The 19,269-nt window shown below is 52.3% G+C and overlaps 2 protein-coding genes across 2 annotated transcripts; one reads left to right on the top strand and one right to left on the bottom strand.

The window, feature by feature from the left end:
• Nucleotides 1-1,243: 1,243 nt before the first annotated feature.
• On the bottom strand, nucleotides 1,244-8,241 carry CHMP1A (charged multivesicular body protein 1A). The gene is made up of 7 exons (XM_055412917.2): nucleotides 8,109-8,241; nucleotides 5,841-5,860; nucleotides 4,210-4,287; nucleotides 3,499-3,645; nucleotides 3,110-3,238; nucleotides 2,647-2,834; nucleotides 1,244-2,477 (listed from the first exon to the last, which is right to left on the bottom strand). Exons 1-7 carry the CDS (start codon nucleotides 8,113-8,115, stop codon nucleotides 2,456-2,458), a joined length of 591 nt encoding a protein of 196 aa, XP_055268892.2. The 5' UTR covers nucleotides 8,116-8,241; the 3' UTR covers nucleotides 1,244-2,455.
• Nucleotides 8,242-8,415: 174 nt separating this feature from the next.
• Nucleotides 8,416-18,161, top strand: SPATA33 (spermatogenesis associated 33). Its single transcript, XM_055412918.2, has 3 exons — nucleotides 8,416-8,452; nucleotides 8,704-8,871; nucleotides 17,237-18,161. The coding sequence occupies exons 1-3, from the start codon at nucleotides 8,416-8,418 to the stop codon at nucleotides 17,437-17,439; spliced, it is 408 nt and encodes a 135-aa protein (XP_055268893.1). The 3' UTR covers nucleotides 17,440-18,161.
• The last annotated feature ends 1,108 nt before the right edge of the window (nucleotides 18,162-19,269 follow it).

The following is a 19,269-nucleotide window of genomic DNA, read 5'->3' as shown; positions in this document are numbered from 1 at the left end:
GCGTACAGTGGCATCCTGTCGCCCCTAACGTGTGCACAGGAGGGCGCACCAACATGCTTTTGTTGCAGACCGGTGACCACATACCTGTTCCCTGAGCCCACAATGGGGGCGCAAGGATGCGGTTCTGGTGCACACAAGGGGGTATCCGGATGTAGTTTCTGGTCACACAGGAACTGCCCGGGAGTAGTTTCTACCCCTCACAGGCGGTCCGGATGCGGTTTCAGTGAGTACAGGAGCTGATGGATATAGTTTCTGGAGCGCACTGAGGGCGGGGTGCACTCTTCTGGTTCTTGGAAATATATAGGGGCACACCGTCGTGCCTCACGTGTCCAGGGGGTAGGGAGCGGTGCACCAGCATGCTTTCTGTTGCACACGTGGGGGCCCACAGAGGTGGTTCCCGCGCCCGCTGTGAGGGCACACCGATATGGTTTCTGGTGCACAGAGGGCGCCAGGAAGGTTTATGGAGCACCGAGGGGTTGAGGACCGTGTTTTCTGGTTGGCACAGGGTGGTGCCCAGGGGTAGCTTCTGGTGTACACAGCGGGTACAGGAACATAGTTTCTAGTTTGTACAGTGCGGGGTGCCCGGACATAGTTTCTGTAACACACAGGGAGTGCCCCGATGGAGGTTTGTGAATACGGAAGGGGCACGAACATGGTTGCTGGAGCACGTGGGGCTGCGGGTGGGTGGACCACTATGTTTCTGGCGCACACATAGGGGCATGCTGTGTTGCTTCACGTGGTCCACAAGGTGTACACACGGGGGCCCACAGTGGGGGTACATGCAGGAAGTGCCTGTGCGCTTTCCGATGCACACAGCATGGTGCCCAGAGGGGATTCCTGTGAGCTCAGGGGTGTAAATATCTGGCCATCCAGATCAGAGAAACCAGAGGGCCTGTCCCAGACTTGGGGTTGGAGAAGTTTTCTCAGTTGGCTCCTGGGTAATTTAGAGGCCGGAGGTGAGGAAAGTTCGTACATAAAAGTATACCAATGTTGTGCACTAGGTTTGCAATTTTAATAGAAATTTAAAATTATTTCAAGGTAAAATCGTAAAGAAACTGAATCCTATGGAGCCAGACTGAGCAGGGCTTGGGGATCTCACTCCTCACACTACCCACCTGCCCACTTCAGGAACGCATTAACCTGTCCTTGGGGCTGGGCCACACACGCCAAGGGTCCCCACCTCAGGCACAGACCCCCATCCTCCTCCCCCGCTCCTGCCAGACACTGAAACAAAGATGGAAACTGTTCTCAGAAGTCAGTCTTTTTACTTAGAACAGCATTTCAGGAAAAGGCAAGCTTCGCCAGCTGCCCTTCGATGAGCAGCAGCCTCTGCCCCCACTGTGTGTCCTGGTGGGGCTCCACACCTCTTGGGAACACACTTGGGACCCTCTCTGGATCCCCAGCACATGGGAGCCCCAAGGGATGACGAGAGTGTAAGGCGAGGTGGTCATCACAGAAGAAAAACCAGACACTCTTGATTTGACCCCCTGTGTCTCTGGTCTCACACCACTGTCTATAGCTTACTGTACAGAACACCTGTGGCCTCCAAGTCCTGGAGGAATGAAACGCAGTGAGCCTCGGGAAAGCTCTACCACATTTCTGTCCATAAGAGGCATCGCTGTGAGGACGGTTGGTCCGAGGCCCCTGGTCAGCACCGACCACCAGCACTCTCCAGCTGGCGCTTCCTGTCTACTGTTCCCTCTCTTTTGGCAAAAACAAAAACAAAAAACCCTGGGAGCTTCAGGAAAATGAAGGAACTGAAGAAAACAGAAGCGTGCAGTCTGTCTGAAGCCCCTCTCAGGCTCCCACACGTCATCTGAACCAGTGCTGCCGCGGGCCCCCCTGTGGCTCTATCAGTCACTCCAGCTTCAAGGTCAACGGCGTGGGCCCACCATGCAGCACGAGCCAGTCAGAGGAGGCACCCCATTACTACAGTTACAGGAAAAACGTCTCCCCAGGAGGGGGAAGAGGCTGAGCCCATCCAGCAGCAGGACGAGGTTCCAGCTGGAGCAGGGAGCCTGGGGGTTGGGGGAAGCTGGCAACAGGGAGTCGCCCTGACCCCGGCTGGCTGACTGCTCCCCATGCGTCTGCCATTATGGAGCCTGAAGGCCCCCATATCCATGTGGAGACCAGTGGCCAGTCCCTGCAAATTTCTTAGCGGGTGGTGGATGGAGGGAGCCTGCAGATTGCCCAGCTAGTTGGCCCAGAGTCACAGAAATCACTCACAGAAGTCAGAAGTTTGTGCAAACTCACCCTGCAGGGCACAGACCCACGCCCACACTCAAGACAAGAGGAAGAGTCCCAGGGCTGGCAGGTGAGAGGCTGAGAGCAGCAGGGGCCAGTGCTGCCGCAGGCTGTAGGCTTGCTCGGCAGAAAGGCCAGACCAGAGGGAGGGGGTGGAGGCGGCCTTCCCAGCCTTCCCCCAGGCCAGGAAGGGGCGCTGGTGCGGGCTCTGCTAATTCCTCAGGGCGGCCAACCTGCAAAGCAACAACAGGACCCTCTGAGGCTGCGCAACAGCTCCCTCCACCTCTTCCAGATCGTCCTGGTTGCCTTCCTCCCCTTCTAGGGTGAGCTGCCTGATGCCCCCCACCCCCGTTGCAGACACAGGGCGCTGGGTTTCTGCACCCTGCCCGCTGCCCCGCCCACCTCCGGGACAGCTGGTCCTCCTGGCTGCGCACGGAGCTCTCGCCCACAGCAGAGGCACCCTCGGGCAGCTGGCTGAGCTGGTCCAGCACCTCCAGGCCGTTCTCCTCTGCGATCTGCAGGATGAGGCTGTCCACCTGCTCCTGCGGCGTGGTCAGCGTGGTGGCCGAGCTCATGGAGTCTTCCATCACCTGGAGGTCGAGCACTGGGCAGTCAGGGCGCCCCGGGGTCCCTCTGTCCCTCCAGCCCCTTCTGGCACTCTCCCCAGCACACACTCTCCAGAGTGCTGGGCCCAGGGCCCAGCTGCCCACAGGGCACCCACCCTGGCCCCGGGCCCTCTCCCCGCTGCTGGACTTCTGTGGGCTGGTGTGGACTCCACACAAGCAACCAGGCTCCTGGGCGGTAACTGCCCCGGGGGAGGGAGAGAGCAGACGCGGCCATCACCAGCACACCTGGGCGCACATACCGACGTGTGTACATCCAGGTTCTGCACCTGCTGCTCGAACCTGTCCATCACCGCAGAGACCTTCTGCAGGTCCATGGTGCTGAGGGCCCGGTCCAGGGCTTTGGTCACCTGCGCCATGTTCTTGGTCACCTGGCAGAGGCAGGAATGAGGAGGTGGGCAGGACCCTCAGGCCCCATGGGTCCCTGCACGGCATGTCCCCAGACGACGCTGTTGATGGAAGAACGGACAGGAGGAGACCCAGGCCATGGACACTTAAGAGCCTTCTGGGCGTGTCTCACACTCTGGCGCCTGCCTGACTGTAGAGAGGGAATCCTGGGGTGACCCCAGTCCCAGCTGCACCCCCAACTCTGTCAGCAGGAGCCAGCCGCGTCCCCTGGCCAAGCACTCACCCCCTTCATGGTGACGGCTGTCTGCACCTTAGAGGCCACGGCATCCACGCGGGATGCCATGCGGAGCCAGTTTACACCTTCGTTCTTTTTGCGGATGGCGTTCTCCGCATACACACGAGCACACTCTACATTCTTCTGCTGAAGGGCCTGAAATTCAAGAGGGAGGTGCCAGCTGGGGTCCTGGCCTGGGGCTCTGTCTGCTGGTGGGGGGGTGGTCCCGTCTCAGCCTCTCCCCGGGGTTCTCCTCAGAAATGTCTCAGGGGTGAGGGTATCCAGGACCAGGGCTCCCACCGGCCCCCAGAGAGATCAGACAAAAGAAAGCCAAGCCCAGAGAGCGTGGCCGCCTTTCCAGCTGTCCTCTCCACTGCCATGCCCAGCCCCCTCAGCGCCTACTGGGTCACACATAGCATCTGTCCACCTGGAAGAAGCAGAGCTGGAAAGGCCAGCATGGCCAGTGCTGACCCTCTGGGGGACAAGGCTTCAGACTGCACGGTCGGCTGCATTCCCTTTCTTCCCCAGGGCACCAGATCACGCAGACCGGCCAACATCCCAGGAGCTACTACAGCCACTCAACAGCTGTAACCAGTGGCTACAAGCAAGTCCTCCAAGAGCATGGGTGACCCCAGGAGCCTCCAGCCTCATCCCGCCCCACGGAGGGTCAGAGCACAGGACCAACAGGATGGCCCGGCCGGCGTCAGGGACCACACTCACCTTCTTCACCTTGGCCTGCTCTGTCTTGGAGTCCTTCTCCGCCTTCTTGGCCAGCTTCTCCAGCTGCTTCGCCGTGAACTGAGGTAGAGGCCGGGTCACCACAGCAGCCTGCCTGGCCCACTCCCTGCCCTCCTGGGCCTCAAGTCCACCCGAGGGACTGCCGCCTCTGCTGGACAATCCGCTCCCCTCCCAGCATCCTGTCCATGGGCTGTGCCTGCAACTACCTTCCCTCCACACACAGGCTGGCTGCTGGGGCCTTGGCCCCACCTTCCAGCCTGTTCCACAGAACAGCTGCTGGGGGCCTGCTGAGAAACTGCCCACAGGCCTCACCAGCGTAAACCCTTCCCTCTCTGACCTCCTCCTGCCGTCTGGCTGTGAAGCGAACAGCTGAACGCCTTGGTGTCTGGGCCTCAGGCCGACGTATGCCATGCTCCCGTGGTCTGGCCAGTGTATGTCACCAGTTCCCTAACTGCAGGCTCATGGTCACAGGGTGCGCTCTCCAAAGTCAACCCACTTCCTGGTCATCAAACTCAATCCTGAGAGGCCTTTAAATCAACATCTGCATCGCCTGACCCCCGGACCATTCTCTCTTCCTGCACTGTCCAGTCCAGTAGGCACTAGACACATGGGGCTATTTAATTTTAAATTACTTAAGTAAAACATCAGCTCCTTGGTCCTGGGAGCCCCATTCCAGGTGCCAGTACGGCAGTGTCAGGTCGCTGTGCAGCTACTCGGGCCCGCTGCAGCCCTTCTCCTGCCCCACCTACCAGGGCCCCTCACGTCAGCGGCTCCTCAGCTTCCTGTCCTCTGCCTGATGTGTCCAGCCTTGCCCGGCCCCCGCCCACCCCATGCACAGCCTGAAGTACACGCCAGGCCACCATCTACTGCTGCTAAACAAGGTCCATTCCTGTGGCCAGGTGCCCTGGGACCCACCAGTCAGCTCCAACATGGAGCCCCTGGCGAGACCGCGCACACCTCAGCCCTGGTCAGAGTGGCCCCCAGGCCTTTGCTGACTGGAAGCTGGCAGGGAGACGGCTCAGATGAGCCAGGGGAACAAGTGGCCTCCCAGAGGCCAGCAGTGTTCTCTCAGCCGGTGTCACTCAGGATTTCCCGTTGTAAAGAAAAGGTTTCTTGTGTGTCTACTTCCTGTCCTCCGTTCCTCAGGGAAAAGTCCAGGTTGTCCTGACCTGGGAATCTGATCTGGAAGCCCCAGGGCTGAGCCGGTGCAGCTGCTACAGTCGGGACCGGACAACCTCACTCACTTGTCCTTCAGAGCCCGCGTGGGTGTTCCCTCTGAGGGACTAAGCAACTCTGATAGAGCCTGCCAACACCACCACAGGCAGGAGGGACGCTTGCCACCAGAAAGAATGCTGTTCTGTGTGCGACTCTGAAGGACGTGAGGCCACCATTTTAAATACCACATGGAACGTTTATGGGATTCACACACAGTTGCCCTCACGGACGAGTCCAAGTGACCCGCTTCCACTCAGCCCAAGAAAAGTCAGCAAAGCGTGTCCCTGACCCCTTGGTCATCAGTCTGGCTGAGCACTGTCCCAAGTGTGACTCGTACCATCTGTCCCCACTGACAACCACCGGGATAGGGTCAAGGTGAAAGGCTGATCAGCACATACCTTCAGCTGGAACAGGGTGTCTGCAAAGAGAGACGATTAAAAGACGGTGAGGAATGTGACAAGCAGCACTCCTAGTCAGCTGATGGGGTCACCACCTCCCCTGAATGTGAAGAGCTGGCATAGAACTGGGGCCTGCAGGGAGGCCCACTCACACCAGTTTGGCACCTCCTTAGCACAATGAGAGAGTTTCCCCGACCCTCTTACACCTCTAGGAAACACCTGGACAGCACCAGCTGAGCTTAAGGGTATGAGAAAAGCCCACAGTAAAAACTCAGTATGGTCTGTAATCAGTGCAGCTTTACAAAGGACCCTTGGGGGGTTCTCCCCAATCTAGTAAGGTTTACTACTTCTTGTTGTTCAGTTGCCAAGTCTTGTCTGACTGCAACTCCATGGACTGCAGCACGCCAGCCTTCCCTGTCCTTCACTATCTCCTGGAGTTTGCTCAAACTCACTACCATTGAGTTGGTAGTGCTATTTAACCATCTCATCCTCTGCCACCCCTTCTCGTTTTGCCCTGGATCTTTCCCAGCCTCAGGGTCTTTTCCAGTGAGTTAGCTCTTCACATCATGTGGCCAGAGTATTGAAGCTTCAGCTTTAGCATCAGTCCTTCCAATGAATATTCAGGGTTGATTTCCTTTAGGACTGACTGGTTTGATCTTGCAGTCCAAGGGACCTTCAAGAGTTCTCCAGCACCACAGTTCAAAAGCATCTTCAGCGCTCAGCCTACTTTGTGGTCCAACTCTCACATCTGTACGTAACTACTAGAAAAACCATAGCTTTGACAAGAAGGACCTTTGTTGGCAAAGTGATGTCTCTACTTGTTAATACGCTGTCTAAGTTTGTCATAGCTTTTCTTCCAAGGAGTAAGTGTCTTTTAATTCCATGGCTGCAGTCATCATCTGCAGTGATTTTGCAGCCCAAGAAGATAGTACTTGACAGTCTGTTTTTTATGGATAAAAACAGCAGGGTAATGATTCTTAAGTTGTAAAAGAGCTGGCCCACAGAGACCACTCTCCATGGGAGCTGCCATTTCTGAGGCATCAAATCTGCAATGACCAACTGGAGACGTGCATGTGCGCACGTTTTACTGGCGAAGTCCCTTGGTATCTGAATTTGCCACTCACCAAAACTCAAGAGCTAGGTAGTTTGGGGTTCATCTTAAAACTATCTCAGTGTATCCCATTCCTAAATTTGGGAAATGATTCTTGAAACTGTTTACCACACTAGCCCAGAATGAAGAAACAAAAATCCTGGAATCAGAATCCAGACCCATAAAGGCAGGTGAAGGCTCCCAGCCGACAGCTCCCCTGGGCCCTGTGCATCTGCCACCCATAAGCGCAGGCCCTGGGCAAGGCCAGGTTGTCTGTGCATCTAGAGCAGGTGGCAGGCAGTGTGCTTACTGTGCAGGACAGCAAGGCTGTGTTGGGTGTGGCCCAGACTCCACAGGGCAAAACCTGGCCCTGGAGAAAAGGGATATGGGAAAACAGAATTCCCAGGGGAGCTGAAGCTGAGTGCGAGGGGCAAAACCCAACGTGTGTGTGCTGGGCACTGGGGTGGGGTGTGTTCATCTTCTCTCTGAGGCAATCTGCGTAGAATTTCCTTCTCGACAATGACATTCCACCTCTCTGTCACAGCAGCACCGAAACATTCTAGCAAATGGACCTATCTTCACTTTATCACAGATGCTTCCTGTTCCTAGGCAGAGCAGGGCAGAGAGCCCTGAGGTGGTACTGCTGGCAGTGGAGGACCAGACGGACGACCAAGCTGCCTGAGGCCTGCGCCTGCACAGACTTCCTCCCAACCTCTGTTTTCCCACCTGCAGAATGGGATCATATGGTTCCTACCTCAAGAACTTCTGTGCCTGTACCTAATGAGGATTTTTTGCCTTAGCTCTTATTTCTCTTGGTAGTGTTCCGGGGGCACTGGTACAACTGCCTCCTTTTCGAGTGCCCTCTGACCCAGAATCCCAGGGCCCAAAAGCCTGATGTCCCTCACCAGTACCGCCGCTTGGCAAGCGCGGGGGCAGGGGCAGCCGGTCGCTGGGGAGAGCCGGGGAAGCGGGAGGGGATCAGAGAAGGGGCTCTGGTATCGGAATTCTGGGTCGAGGTCCCGGGTTATGGGGTCCGGGACTGAGGTCCCGGGTTCAGGCCCCGGAGTCCGGAGTCGGGTTTCAGGGTCTGGGATCGAGGCCAGGGGCGCCCGCCTAAGCCCCGCCCGCGTGAAAGACGGCCCCGCCCCGTGCAGCCCCGGAGGGCGGCGGCCTCTCACCGTCCATGGCTGGTCCGGCAGCGGCAGTCCTGGGAAAGGGAGACCGACAGGATCTTCCAAGGGCGTGAACAGAACCCACCGCGGCTGGCGAGCGGACCGGAGGGCGGGTGGGCACTTCCGGGTCGCACCTATTTCCGGCGGCGGGGCGCTCTCGCGAGAGTACGGGCTGGTCCCGCGGGCGGTGGTGTTGCCGTGGTGACCGCGCGGGCTTGGGTGGCGGCTGTTGGGCGTCTGTGAGTCAGTGGGCACCCTGAGGTGCAGGGGCAGGGACTGATGCTGGTGGGGGCCTGGGGCGGTGGGCTCACCTATGGGCCTTTCCAAAAGCAAACGCAAACTGGGGAAAGGTAAAGGGCCGGTGGTCCGCGGTCTTCCCGGCACGGCCCCGCCCCCGTAAATCGTCCGGCGCCGGGTCCTCTTTGAGGACGGTGCCTCGGGGACCTTTTCATCCGGGGAAGTATCCACCTGTAGGGAAATGGAGTGCCCCAAGTCTTTCAAGCTATCTTATTTCATTCCGAACAGAGCAGGCAACTGAAGGAGGGGGTCCATTGCCCAGACTCAGTAAAATAGGTCCAGTTAATTGCACATGTATTTTCAGATGAGGAGTCAAAGACCCGGCGCAGTTACTTAGTCTCAAAGGCTGAGGAGAGGCGGGTGGATAGACCTTCACAAGAGTCCAAGAAGCCTTCAGAAACCAAGCCTGCGGAGAGCTTCCGTGAGGAGAAAGGGGCGGCTAAGCGGCAGTGGCCTTCATCTGAAGTGGGAGGTAGGACACTCCCGGAATCAGATGTGTATTTGAGGATGGGGCGCACAGGAGCCTGCGTTGGGGTGCTAGTAGCAGGGTTTGCCCTGATGATGGAGAAAGTTAGGGGACCTTTATCTAGGAGGTAAATATGAGAGTTCTCGGTGAAAAATGTAATAAGTTTGCATTTAAGTTTAATGTAATTGGTTTTAAGTTTTCAAGTGGTAGCTGGATAACACACAGCAAGGAGGGCCAAGCCATGTGCAGACCCAAACCAGCCTGCAGTCCTCACGAGGGCTGCACACCTTTGGCCCCACTGCCACTCCCTCCACATTCCACAGACTGGAGCCTGAGCAGCTACCTTGGTGAGGGGGAGCAGGGAAGTAGGAAGTAGTAGGGCTGTGGCAGGGGGAATTGCTGTCTGACAGGATGTGGGGGCAAAGAGAGGAGCCAGGTGGGCTTTGGTGACCATGAGAATGGATGGCCAGTGCATCCAACAAGGAAGGACAGGAGGAGAGAGAAACTGGGGACGGAGCTTCACACAGAGGCCCCTTTGGGGTCATCAAGGGCAGGAAACTGCTTGAGAGGAGCACGCTGGTCCTGGGAGCGAGGCCTGAACTTCAAATTCCAATTCACGAGCTCTTATATAATGCAGGAAGGGCCAGAGGCCTAGGGGGAAGTTTGGAAAATTGCTGCCAGTATGTCAGGAAGCTTTTGGCCGCTGGTCACAGAAGAGCTTTACTACCGAGGGTCTCAGTGTCTTCCAAGTATAGGAGAGATCAGAGGCTGGGCCCTGGGCATAGCAGCATCCAGGATTGTGTGTTCACCCTTGGCCACCCTCAGCGTCTATGGTCCGTGGAGGGCTGGACAGGTTTCATTGGCACGCACACAGACTATGTCTCATTTGTGAGAGGTGTTATCTTGCTTCATATTAGCAGGGGAACCGTCCCCCAAAGGCCTGCGTGCCCAGCTCTCCAGGACGGGCTGGACCTGCAAGGAAAGGTGTGGTCATGTGTGTCACACCCTCACTTCCTCACTTCAGGGGCAGAATGAGGATGGAGTTCCCAGAAAGTAGGTGAAGGGTGCTGTCACAAGGAACACACCCCTGGCACACGCTGTCGTGGGGAGCACTCCCCAGAGCAGATGCGAGTGAAAGAAGCCAGGCAAGGTCCTGCTTTGCTTACAAGAAGAGTTCAGGAAAGCCAACTCCATATGGAAGGAGCCTGGGCCAAGGGTGGGCACAAGGGCTCTTCGGAGAATGATGGAAATACACTTAAAAACTCAGTCAATGGGTGCCCAACTTTGAAAGTTTACTAAATTCCATTGAATTGCATGCTTTACACAGGTAAGTTTCATGGGTTTTACATTATACTGAATCAAGTTGGTAGGAAAGAACTTGTTGGCAGTGTTGAACACTGCAGAGAGGTGGAGTAAACCCAGGGAACACTATTGAATGAGACCAGCCTCTGGACTTGATGGCCTTAGTGGGAACCAGGAGTGAGGACAGATGCCTGGTTTGCTAGGAGGACCACCTCGAGAAGGGCAGGGGCATCTTCTCATTCACATTCTTTATTTTAAAAATACGTTTTTATTTATTCATTTATTTGGGAGAAGGCAATGGCAAGCCACTCCAGTACTCTTGCCTAGAAAATCCCATGGACGGAGGAGCCTGGTAGGCTGCAGTCCATGGGGTCACAACTAGTCAGATGACTGAGCGACTTCACTTTCACTTTTCACTTTCACACATTGGAGAAGGAAATGGCAACCCACTCCAGTGTTCTTGCCTGGAGAATCCCAGGGACCGGGGAGCCTGGTGGGCTGCCATCTATGGGGTCGCACAGAGTCGGACACGACTGAAGCGACTTAGCAGCAGCAGCAGCAGCAGCATTCATTTATTTGGCTGCTCTAGGTCTTAGCTGTGGCATGTGAGATGTTTAGTTGTAGCACATGGGATCTAGTTCCCTGACCAGGGATGGAACCTGGGCCTCTGCCTTGGGAGCGCAGAGTCTTAACCACTGGACCACTAGTGAAGTCCCAACATTCGAGTTTTAAAGCTGAGGAATTTCCCTATTATATTTGAAAAAATGAAAGTTAACCTAATACCATAAAAGCTTTAGAGAAATAATGAGTTCAACAAATAAAAAATTCTGTGTATTATACAATTAATAAAGTGGGCTTTACTACTGTTGAATGATTGCTGGGCTAGGGTCAGGGGAGCTGTGCTGACTGGAACAGGGCCCATGGGAGCTTTGTGGGATGCTGGAAAGTTCTGCATCTTGTTTGGACGTGGGAAACTGCAGCTGAACACTTAAGAACTGTGCATTGTGTCTGATGTGAAGTATGCCTCAGAGAACATGGAATGGAATACACGAGTCCTTGTCTCTTCGAGCTGCACCCCCAATATTCTGAGTGTAAATGGATGTGCTGGATTGCTAGGTGAAGGAGTGCACATGTTTTCACAGGTGCTGCTTCCCTCCCTCCCCGCAGGTTCTGTGATGTGATCTCAAGGCTTTTCCCACCTGGGGGGTCTCCATCCCCTCTCTAAACCTTGTGGGTCTGACATTGTCTTGTAACCAGTAGAGCGGCTGAGGTGACTTCCAGGCAGTGGGTGGTGAAGGGTGGCAGGGTCTGGCAGGCTCACCTGGGTGCTGGCTGTGCTGCACTGGCCACTGGGGAGGCCATGGGGGAGCAGCAGTCGCATAGCCCGTCCCACCCGGGTGCTGGGCATGTAAGTGAAGAACCTACAGTGACTGCAGCTGAGATGCTGCACAGCACCTAGCAGCCTGGTGAGTGGGTGTCCGCCGTGGCCAGCCCAGTTGAGCCTTCAGAGGGCATTTGACTGTAGACCCTGGGAAACCACAGTGATAACTGTCCAACTGAGCCTTTGCTGAATTCCTGACCCATAAGATGGTGAGAAAGTGCTTATTTCCAGCTGCTGAGGTCAGGCTGAGTTGCTACCCAGCAGTGTAGTAAGCAGAACGCAGGTAAGTAAGTGCTGCAGTGGAGGCCAGGTGTGACTGGGGTTTGCAGTTGTGGCAGCTGGTGATGCAGATGTATTGTACTGTGCTTCTTGCTGCTTCAGTCTGTACTTCAAATTTTGCATTAAAAACCCACAAACATACATTTTAGAGACTAAGGCACCACAAGTTGGCAGTTAGCCAGTTTCAAAATGCTGCAAAATCTTCTGAAAAAAAAAAACACCCAACTTTTCTATAAATAAATGACTTGAAGAAAAGGAGGTGGCCATCACAAACACCATGGGGTAGGGACTTGCTTGGAGATCAGTGGTTGAGTCCACAATTCACTGCATGCGGAGTGGGTTCGATCCCTTCTTAGGGAACTAAGTTGCCACATACCCAGGGGGAAAAAGCAGCAGACCTCATTTTAAACCACAGGCCTCATTTCTCATCATACTGGAATCTGGGGAGACCCCTCCCTATCTGGCTGTTCCCGTGAGGATCCCAGACAGCTATCTGATGGCTGTGTCCTCACGTGGGCAGAGGAAGAAGGTTGTGGTCCCCTCCTCCTCCTCATCCCTTCCTGAGGGCTCCACCTTCATGACCTCACCTAACCCTAATTCCCAAAGCCCCACTTCCAAATACCATCACATCAAGAATCAGGCCTTCCACATATGATTTATGGGGAGGGGAACACCGACTTTCAGTCCACAGCAGTAACAGAAAGCAGTGTTTGGATCTGGGCTAAGCTATTCTTGAGATGATCAAACTGGGTATTAGATGATAATATCCTTAGATGTGACAGTGCCATTGTGGTTATGCTAAAAAAAATCCTTATCTGATAGAAATACTGTATTGTATTATCAACTATTAAAATGTGAAAAACCAGTTTCCAAAAATTTACATGCTGCATGATTTTAAAAACAGAGACATTACTTTGCCAACAAAGGTCTGTCTAGTCAAGGCTATGGTTTTTCCAGTGGTCATGTATGGATGTGAGTTGGACTGTGAAGAAAGCTGATCATTGAAGAATTGATGCTTCTGAACTGTGGTGCTGGAGAAGACTCTTGAGAGTCCCTTGGACTGCAAGGAGATCCAACCAGTCCATTCTAAAGGAGATCAATCCTGGGTGTTCATTGGAAGGACTGATGCTAAAGCTGAAACTGCAATACTTTGGCCACCTCATGCGACGAGTTGACTCACTGCAAAAGACTCTGATGCTGGGAAGGATTGAGGGCTGGAGGAGAAGGGGACGACAGAGAATGAGATGGCTGGATGGCATCACCAACTTGATGGACATGAGTTTGAGTGAACTCTGGGAGTTGGTGATGGACAGGGAGGCCTGGCGTGCTGCGATTCATGGGGTTGCAAAGAATCGGACATGACTGAGCGACTGAACTGAACTGAACTGAACATTCTCCAATGACAAAATGATAGTGATGAGGATAGACTAGGGACTGCCAGGGGTTGGGGTTGTGTTTGGGGGCGGTGGGGTGTGACTGAAGTGTGGCAGGAAGACGGGCCTTGTCCTGTGTCTGGATCTGGTAGCAGTTACAGGTGATCACATGGCTCAGAACACTCGCTGCACCGCAGTCAGCCTTGTTCTGCTGTCGTCACCTGAGGTGAGCATATGTTCTGCTGCCTGAGGTGAGTCACCTGGGGTGCTGCCACTGAGGGCAGTTGACAGGGGAGCAGGGAGCTCTCTGGGCTACTTGTGCAGCTTTCTGTGAATTGATATTGACAAAGTAACATGTTTTAAAAGACATCAAAAGTTATAATAATTAAAATAACATGGCTACCATATAAGAAGAGCAGGTCAGTGAAATGGGAAACAGGGACAAGAGTGACTGTGTATGTATCGATGTCACTACATCTATATATAATTAGAGTATGATAAAGCACCAAAATCAGGTGGGAAAAGGAAGGCTTGTATGATAAACTGTGCTAGGAAGACTCCTTAACATTTTAAGAGAAAATGTAAGGTAGACTGTAACGTGCTGTATGCTGTGAAAAATTCCAGATGGGCTGAGTGAATATAAAAAGTGACTACATGTACATCAACTCTACTTAAAATTTTTAAAAGGTAGACTATAAACTGATACAGGCAACTCAAAGGGGAAAGGAAAAAAACAACTAGTACCATCTTCCAGATGACAGTGTGTGGTCATCTAAAAAAAAATTTCCTTGCTGGAAAAAAATAAAGGTGACTGCAAAAAATAAGATGTACATTTTATTCTGATTCCTCAGTTGGCAACATCTTTCTAAACATCAGAGCAAAGACATTACAGATAATATTGAAGGATTTGAGTACATTAAAAAGTAAAACATCTCCCCAGCCCTCTATAAACAAATGTAAAACAAATAATGGTAAGCTTAAAAAATATTTACAACAAGAGGTCAAAGAATAACACATGACAGGTCCAGAGCCCAGACACGCTGTGGGTGGAAGTCAGACTGAAGGCATCTGGTAACGTGGGAGGTGGCGTTTGGAGGCCCCCAGATCACAGTTCTGTGAACAAGGCTGTAGGAGCCCCTGCCCTTATGTGTGGTCATCCCTGTGAGAAGGATGGGGGAGGCTTCCAGGGACAGGTTAGTAACCTTTGGTATTGACTTAACCCAAATGGAGCTTTTCTGGAGCATTCCTGAGCTCATCAGAGAAGCCTTTGGAAAAGGTGAAAACATCAGAGAGGTGGCTGTGAAGCAGTCAGCTCCTGTGGTTTGAGAGTCGCCAGCCAGCAGGGAGACAGTGCTTTGTCCTTGGCCCACAAAGAAATGAATTCTGCCTACAACCTGAGTGGCTGTGGAAGGTCTCCAGGTTCAGATGAGGACACAACTCCAGACCCAATGGAGCCCGTGGTGATGTGTGTGCTGTTTTACGTTGGCCACTAAAATGTAACTTGCAGGCAGTAACTGAAAAATAGTACAGGCCGTGTGCATTAAGAACTGTAAAAAAGATTTGTGTATCTAAATGAAGCTTTAAAACTCTGAGGAAGATGCAAGGAGTCTTGTTTTGGGTTAGAAACCTCAGCAGCATAACAGTGTTAATTCTCCCTTATTCTAGCAAGTCAGTGTGACACAAGCAAAAGAGCACAGGTCATTTTGAGAACAGAACCAAATTACTCCAAAGGTCATGTGAAAGAGTAACAATGTAGGGATGGTAGGAGGCATCTGGAAAAGTGGATAGAACAGATAGAACCCTCTGACGTGTGAACGTGTCTCACAGTGATGAACTCACAGTGATGAACACAGTGTCCACCGTGTTCCAGTGGGGCCCCAAGAGGTGCTGTGGTAAAGATGGTGGTGGTGGTGGGGAGATAGGTAATCTCACTAGACAACTAAGAAAACAAGTATAAAATAAGTATGAAAAGGAAACGAGTGAATGGTTTTTACAAGTTTGGAGCCAGGGGGTGCCTTTTCCAGTTTGACAAACTCTACAAGCCATTAAGGAACAGATGGATGAATCTGTTGCAGAAGGAAGCTATAATAAAAAGCCAGGAGCTATCTGTAACATATTTCATAAATCCCTAACGGTGAATTTCCCAAATATAAAAAAAAGTTCACAAAAAAAGAAAAAGGTAAAAGTAGAAAGTACAGAATGACATTCATTCACAGGAAGATACAGGGGAGGCCCATGGTTGAGTGAAGAGATGCCCAGCCTCGCCGTGTGGGCTGGAGGGGAGGAAGCTCAGGGCAGCTGGCTGGCGACCAGTGGGGGCGGAGTCAGCACTTCCACTGTCACTGTAGCCTTGGAAAAGGTTTAGAAAAATGAAAGAAGCAGGCGCGCACATGGAGAAAAGTCCCTGGTGATAATCTCTTAGCGAAAATACAAATTAATATAATCTTTACGGAAAGCAATTTGACAATATTTGCCAACGTTTTCCTAGTAACTTACCCGACAGGTAAACCTCCAAAAGTCTGTAAGTACATAAATGCAAGAATGTTCATTGCAGCATAGTTTAAACAAAGAAACTGGAACTAAGCTAAGTTATATTCATCAAAGGGAGCTGTTACAGCATGATGGCCCCCACAGTGAACTCCAGGCTTGCCTGTAGTCACTGCAAGACTCAGTGTGTGGTTCCAGCAGCAAGTGTGTGTGAAGTGTCTGCAAGAAACAGCATTCCATATGCAGCTTTTAACCAATGTGGATTATTTTTAAGTGAAATGTTTTTAAGTAAATATTTTTAAGTAGTCTTAATATGTAACATAGCTCAGTTGGTAAAGAATCTGCCAGCAATAAAAGGCAAATTCAATTCCTGGGTTGGGAAGATCCCCTGGAAAAGGAAATGGCAACCCACTCCAGTATACTTGCCTGGAGAATCTCATGGACAGAGGAGCCTGGCGAGTTACAGTCCATAGCATTGCAAGAGTTGGACACGACTTAGCAACTAAACCACAATATGTAAAAAAGCTGGTGTAAATTGATATGAAGAAATCATCTTAATTTTAATTCAAAATACGATGAAATGCACATTGACTTATGATAAAAAGGAGAAGAAAGGATACTCTTGTGCCGAGTGCAGGCGTGGGCCCCTCGGCTGTGGTTAGAACCATGGAAGCTGTGCGTGTGGCACTGGATGTCAGGGCGGCAGCATCTTCCTTGGCTGCCAGCCCTGGGCAGGTGACAGCACTGCCTCTGTGCCTCAGTTCCTTTTGTAAGATGTAGGTGTTAAAAGGACCCACCTCAGAAATGTGCAGGTTGCTATTCCAGGGCTCAGAGCAATGTCTGGCGCAGAATGGGCTGCTGCTCCTCCTCCAGGTGTTAAGTGAGGAAACAGGCAGGTAACGATGTCTTCTAATTCTGTTCAGGACACATGTGTGCACACGGGACACACAGACCTCTCTGTAGGGCTGAACAGAGGCCCAAGTGGAGAAGCCCCAAACCGGTGACCCCCAGGAAGCAAGCCAGGAGGTGAACGGTGGGAGCAGTAAGGAGTTTCTGCATTTAAGCTTGTAGCATTTGGTAGTGGTTCACATGCCCTGTGCATTCCTGGAGACTGTAACGAGTTTGAGGAAACACTGTGGCCCCCAGCTCTATAGCACCCCCACTGATGATGTTCTGTACGGAGAACTTCCACCCCGTTTAGAATCCTGTGGAAACTGTCTGAACCTTCACTTGTGGGGCAGACCCTGCCTCTTCCAGGTATCCCTCCTGCATCTGTCTCTGGGCCACCCCACAGCTCAGGCTCTCCACAGGATGGTGGGGGTGCCTCTCCTGTTCTCCTCATGAAGGGGGCGCCTCCAGGATTCACCACCTGCGTGTCTGAGTTGTTGCTTGGTATAAGCTTTGGAATGTTCACTTAGGGTTCTGACTGCTTTCAACCTTGCTCATTTCTTTTCCTGAGCCACAAACCTAATTGCTTTGCTCTGGCCCTTTTAGTTTTTTTTTTTTCCCCACAGACTTATGAAATGCTTGGATGTTTTCTTTCTTCTAGAGAAACGTGATGTAAATCCAGAAAAGAAGTTTGACATCCCACAGATCATCATCACCACACCCTCAAAAGAGACTGTGATCAGCTATGGTTCCATGGGAATGCAGGAGCAGAGAACCATTCGGGAACAGGCTGAGCAGGGTCCCTACTCCCGACACAGAAACCCCAGCACAGTAGACGCCTATAACATACAGACCACAGAATAAACAGGCACCCCAGCAGCCGTGGTCCCTCCCTGTGCAGTGTCTCAGTGGTGATGGCAGAAGGGCCACCCCATCCTGTGAAAACCTGCAGGTGCCCCTTCAGTCAGCAAGGTTCCCCCAGCTCTTCGAGACTGGCAGGCAGCTTGGCAGAGGGCACGAGTGATTCTGGCTCCAGGAGTGAACGTGGGGTGATCATGAGATTAGCCTTGCTGGAACTGGCTGGCTGCACATCTTGATGGAGAGGTAGCAGGCAGCATCTCTTGCAGTTCTGAACTGAACCCTTCCTGTTCAGGACCAAAGGGGCATGGCACAAGCACCCAGCAGTGGAAGTGAAGGAGGTGTAGCCACCCGGAACCAAAGGTGGGACTCTGAGGTGTCAGGACCCAGAACAGAGAAGGGCTCTTAGCTTGAGTACCACGTGATGTGGAGAATGTGGATGCAGCCCCAGCACTTGGAACACTGGCTCTGTCAGAGCCACCCCGGGGGGAAGGTGAGTTGAGCTGACAACTTCCCCTCTTTCTGGCTGTGTTTGAGGGCTTCCGGTGGGGAGGGGCCATTCGGGGACTCACAGCCTCAGGTACAGCCCTTGGGTCAGCGTCTACTCTTCTCCGGGTTGGCTGGAGAGTGTCCTGTCCTGTCTGAACTCACATGTTTAGTCTGGTGACAGTGTGTGTCAGCTTTCTTCATTCCTGGAATGATCAGCAGGCTGCATACAGGGGGTCTTGGTCTGTTGAGAAGGATCATATCTTTTTAGTAGTAAATAGTACAAGTGACTTCCAGTCAATGAATTTTGATATAACCAGGAAAAGACATCTCATATTGACATTGTTTACTAACACATTGTCAATATACTCATTTGTATTTATTTAGTACATTTATTTATGCAGTCTGACTGCCACGAATAAATATACAGAAAGATAAAGCCCATACAAAGGTGAATTTGATCACAGAGGGTCAGCATGCTCCTCCTCCATAAAATTTCTAGTAACTGTTGCATTTCTATCATTTGACCTAGAAATTGCCCTCCTACCCCTGCCCTAAGCATCTCAAGCAAATAATCCAGAAACTTGTTTAGTTGGTTGTGTCCAACTCTTTTGTGACCCCAAGGACTGTAGCCCACCAGGTTCTTCTGTCCATGGGATTTCCCAGGCAAGAATACTGGGGTGGTTTGCCATCTCCTTCTCCAAGGATCTTTCTAACCCAGGGATTGAACCTGCATCCCTGCATTGGCACATCCGCTGAGCCACCTGGGAAGCCTCCAAAGCTATATTTACTATGGCATTAATTCTAATCTCATTATTAGCTATGTTTCAGTTCAGTTCAGTTCAGTCGCTCAGTCGTGTCCGACTCTCCGCGACCCCATGAATCACAGTATGCCAGGCCTCCCTATCCATCACCAACTCCGAGTTCACTCAAACTCATGTCGACAGAGTCGGTTATACCATCCAGCCATCTCATTCTCGGTCGTCCCCTTCTCCTCCCGCCCCCAACCTTTCCCAGCATCAGAGTCTTTTCCAGTGAGTCAACTCGTCGCATGAGGTGGCCAAAGTATTGCAGTTTCAGCTTTAGCATCAGTCCTTCCAATGAACACCCAGGATCGATCTCCCTTAGAATGGACTGGTTGGATCTCCTTGCGGTACAAAGGACTCTCAAGAGTCTTCTCCAACACCACAGTTCAAAAGCATCAATTCTTCGGCGATCAGCTTTCTTCACAGTCCAACTCTCACATCCATACATGACCACGGGAAAGACCATAGCCTTGAGTAGACGGACCTTTGTTGGCAAAGTAATGTCTCTGCTTTTTAATATACTATCAAGGTTGGTCATAACTTT

This window comes from Moschus berezovskii, chromosome 22 (assembly GCF_049115385.1).
Source record: "Moschus berezovskii isolate FMDL1 chromosome 22, NW_MosBer_1.0, whole genome shotgun sequence".
NCBI classification, from domain to species: domain Eukaryota; kingdom Metazoa; phylum Chordata; class Mammalia; order Artiodactyla; family Moschidae; genus Moschus; species Moschus berezovskii.
The sequence above is the reverse complement of the archived record's forward strand: the minus strand, read 5'-3'. Positions and strand labels throughout refer to the sequence as shown.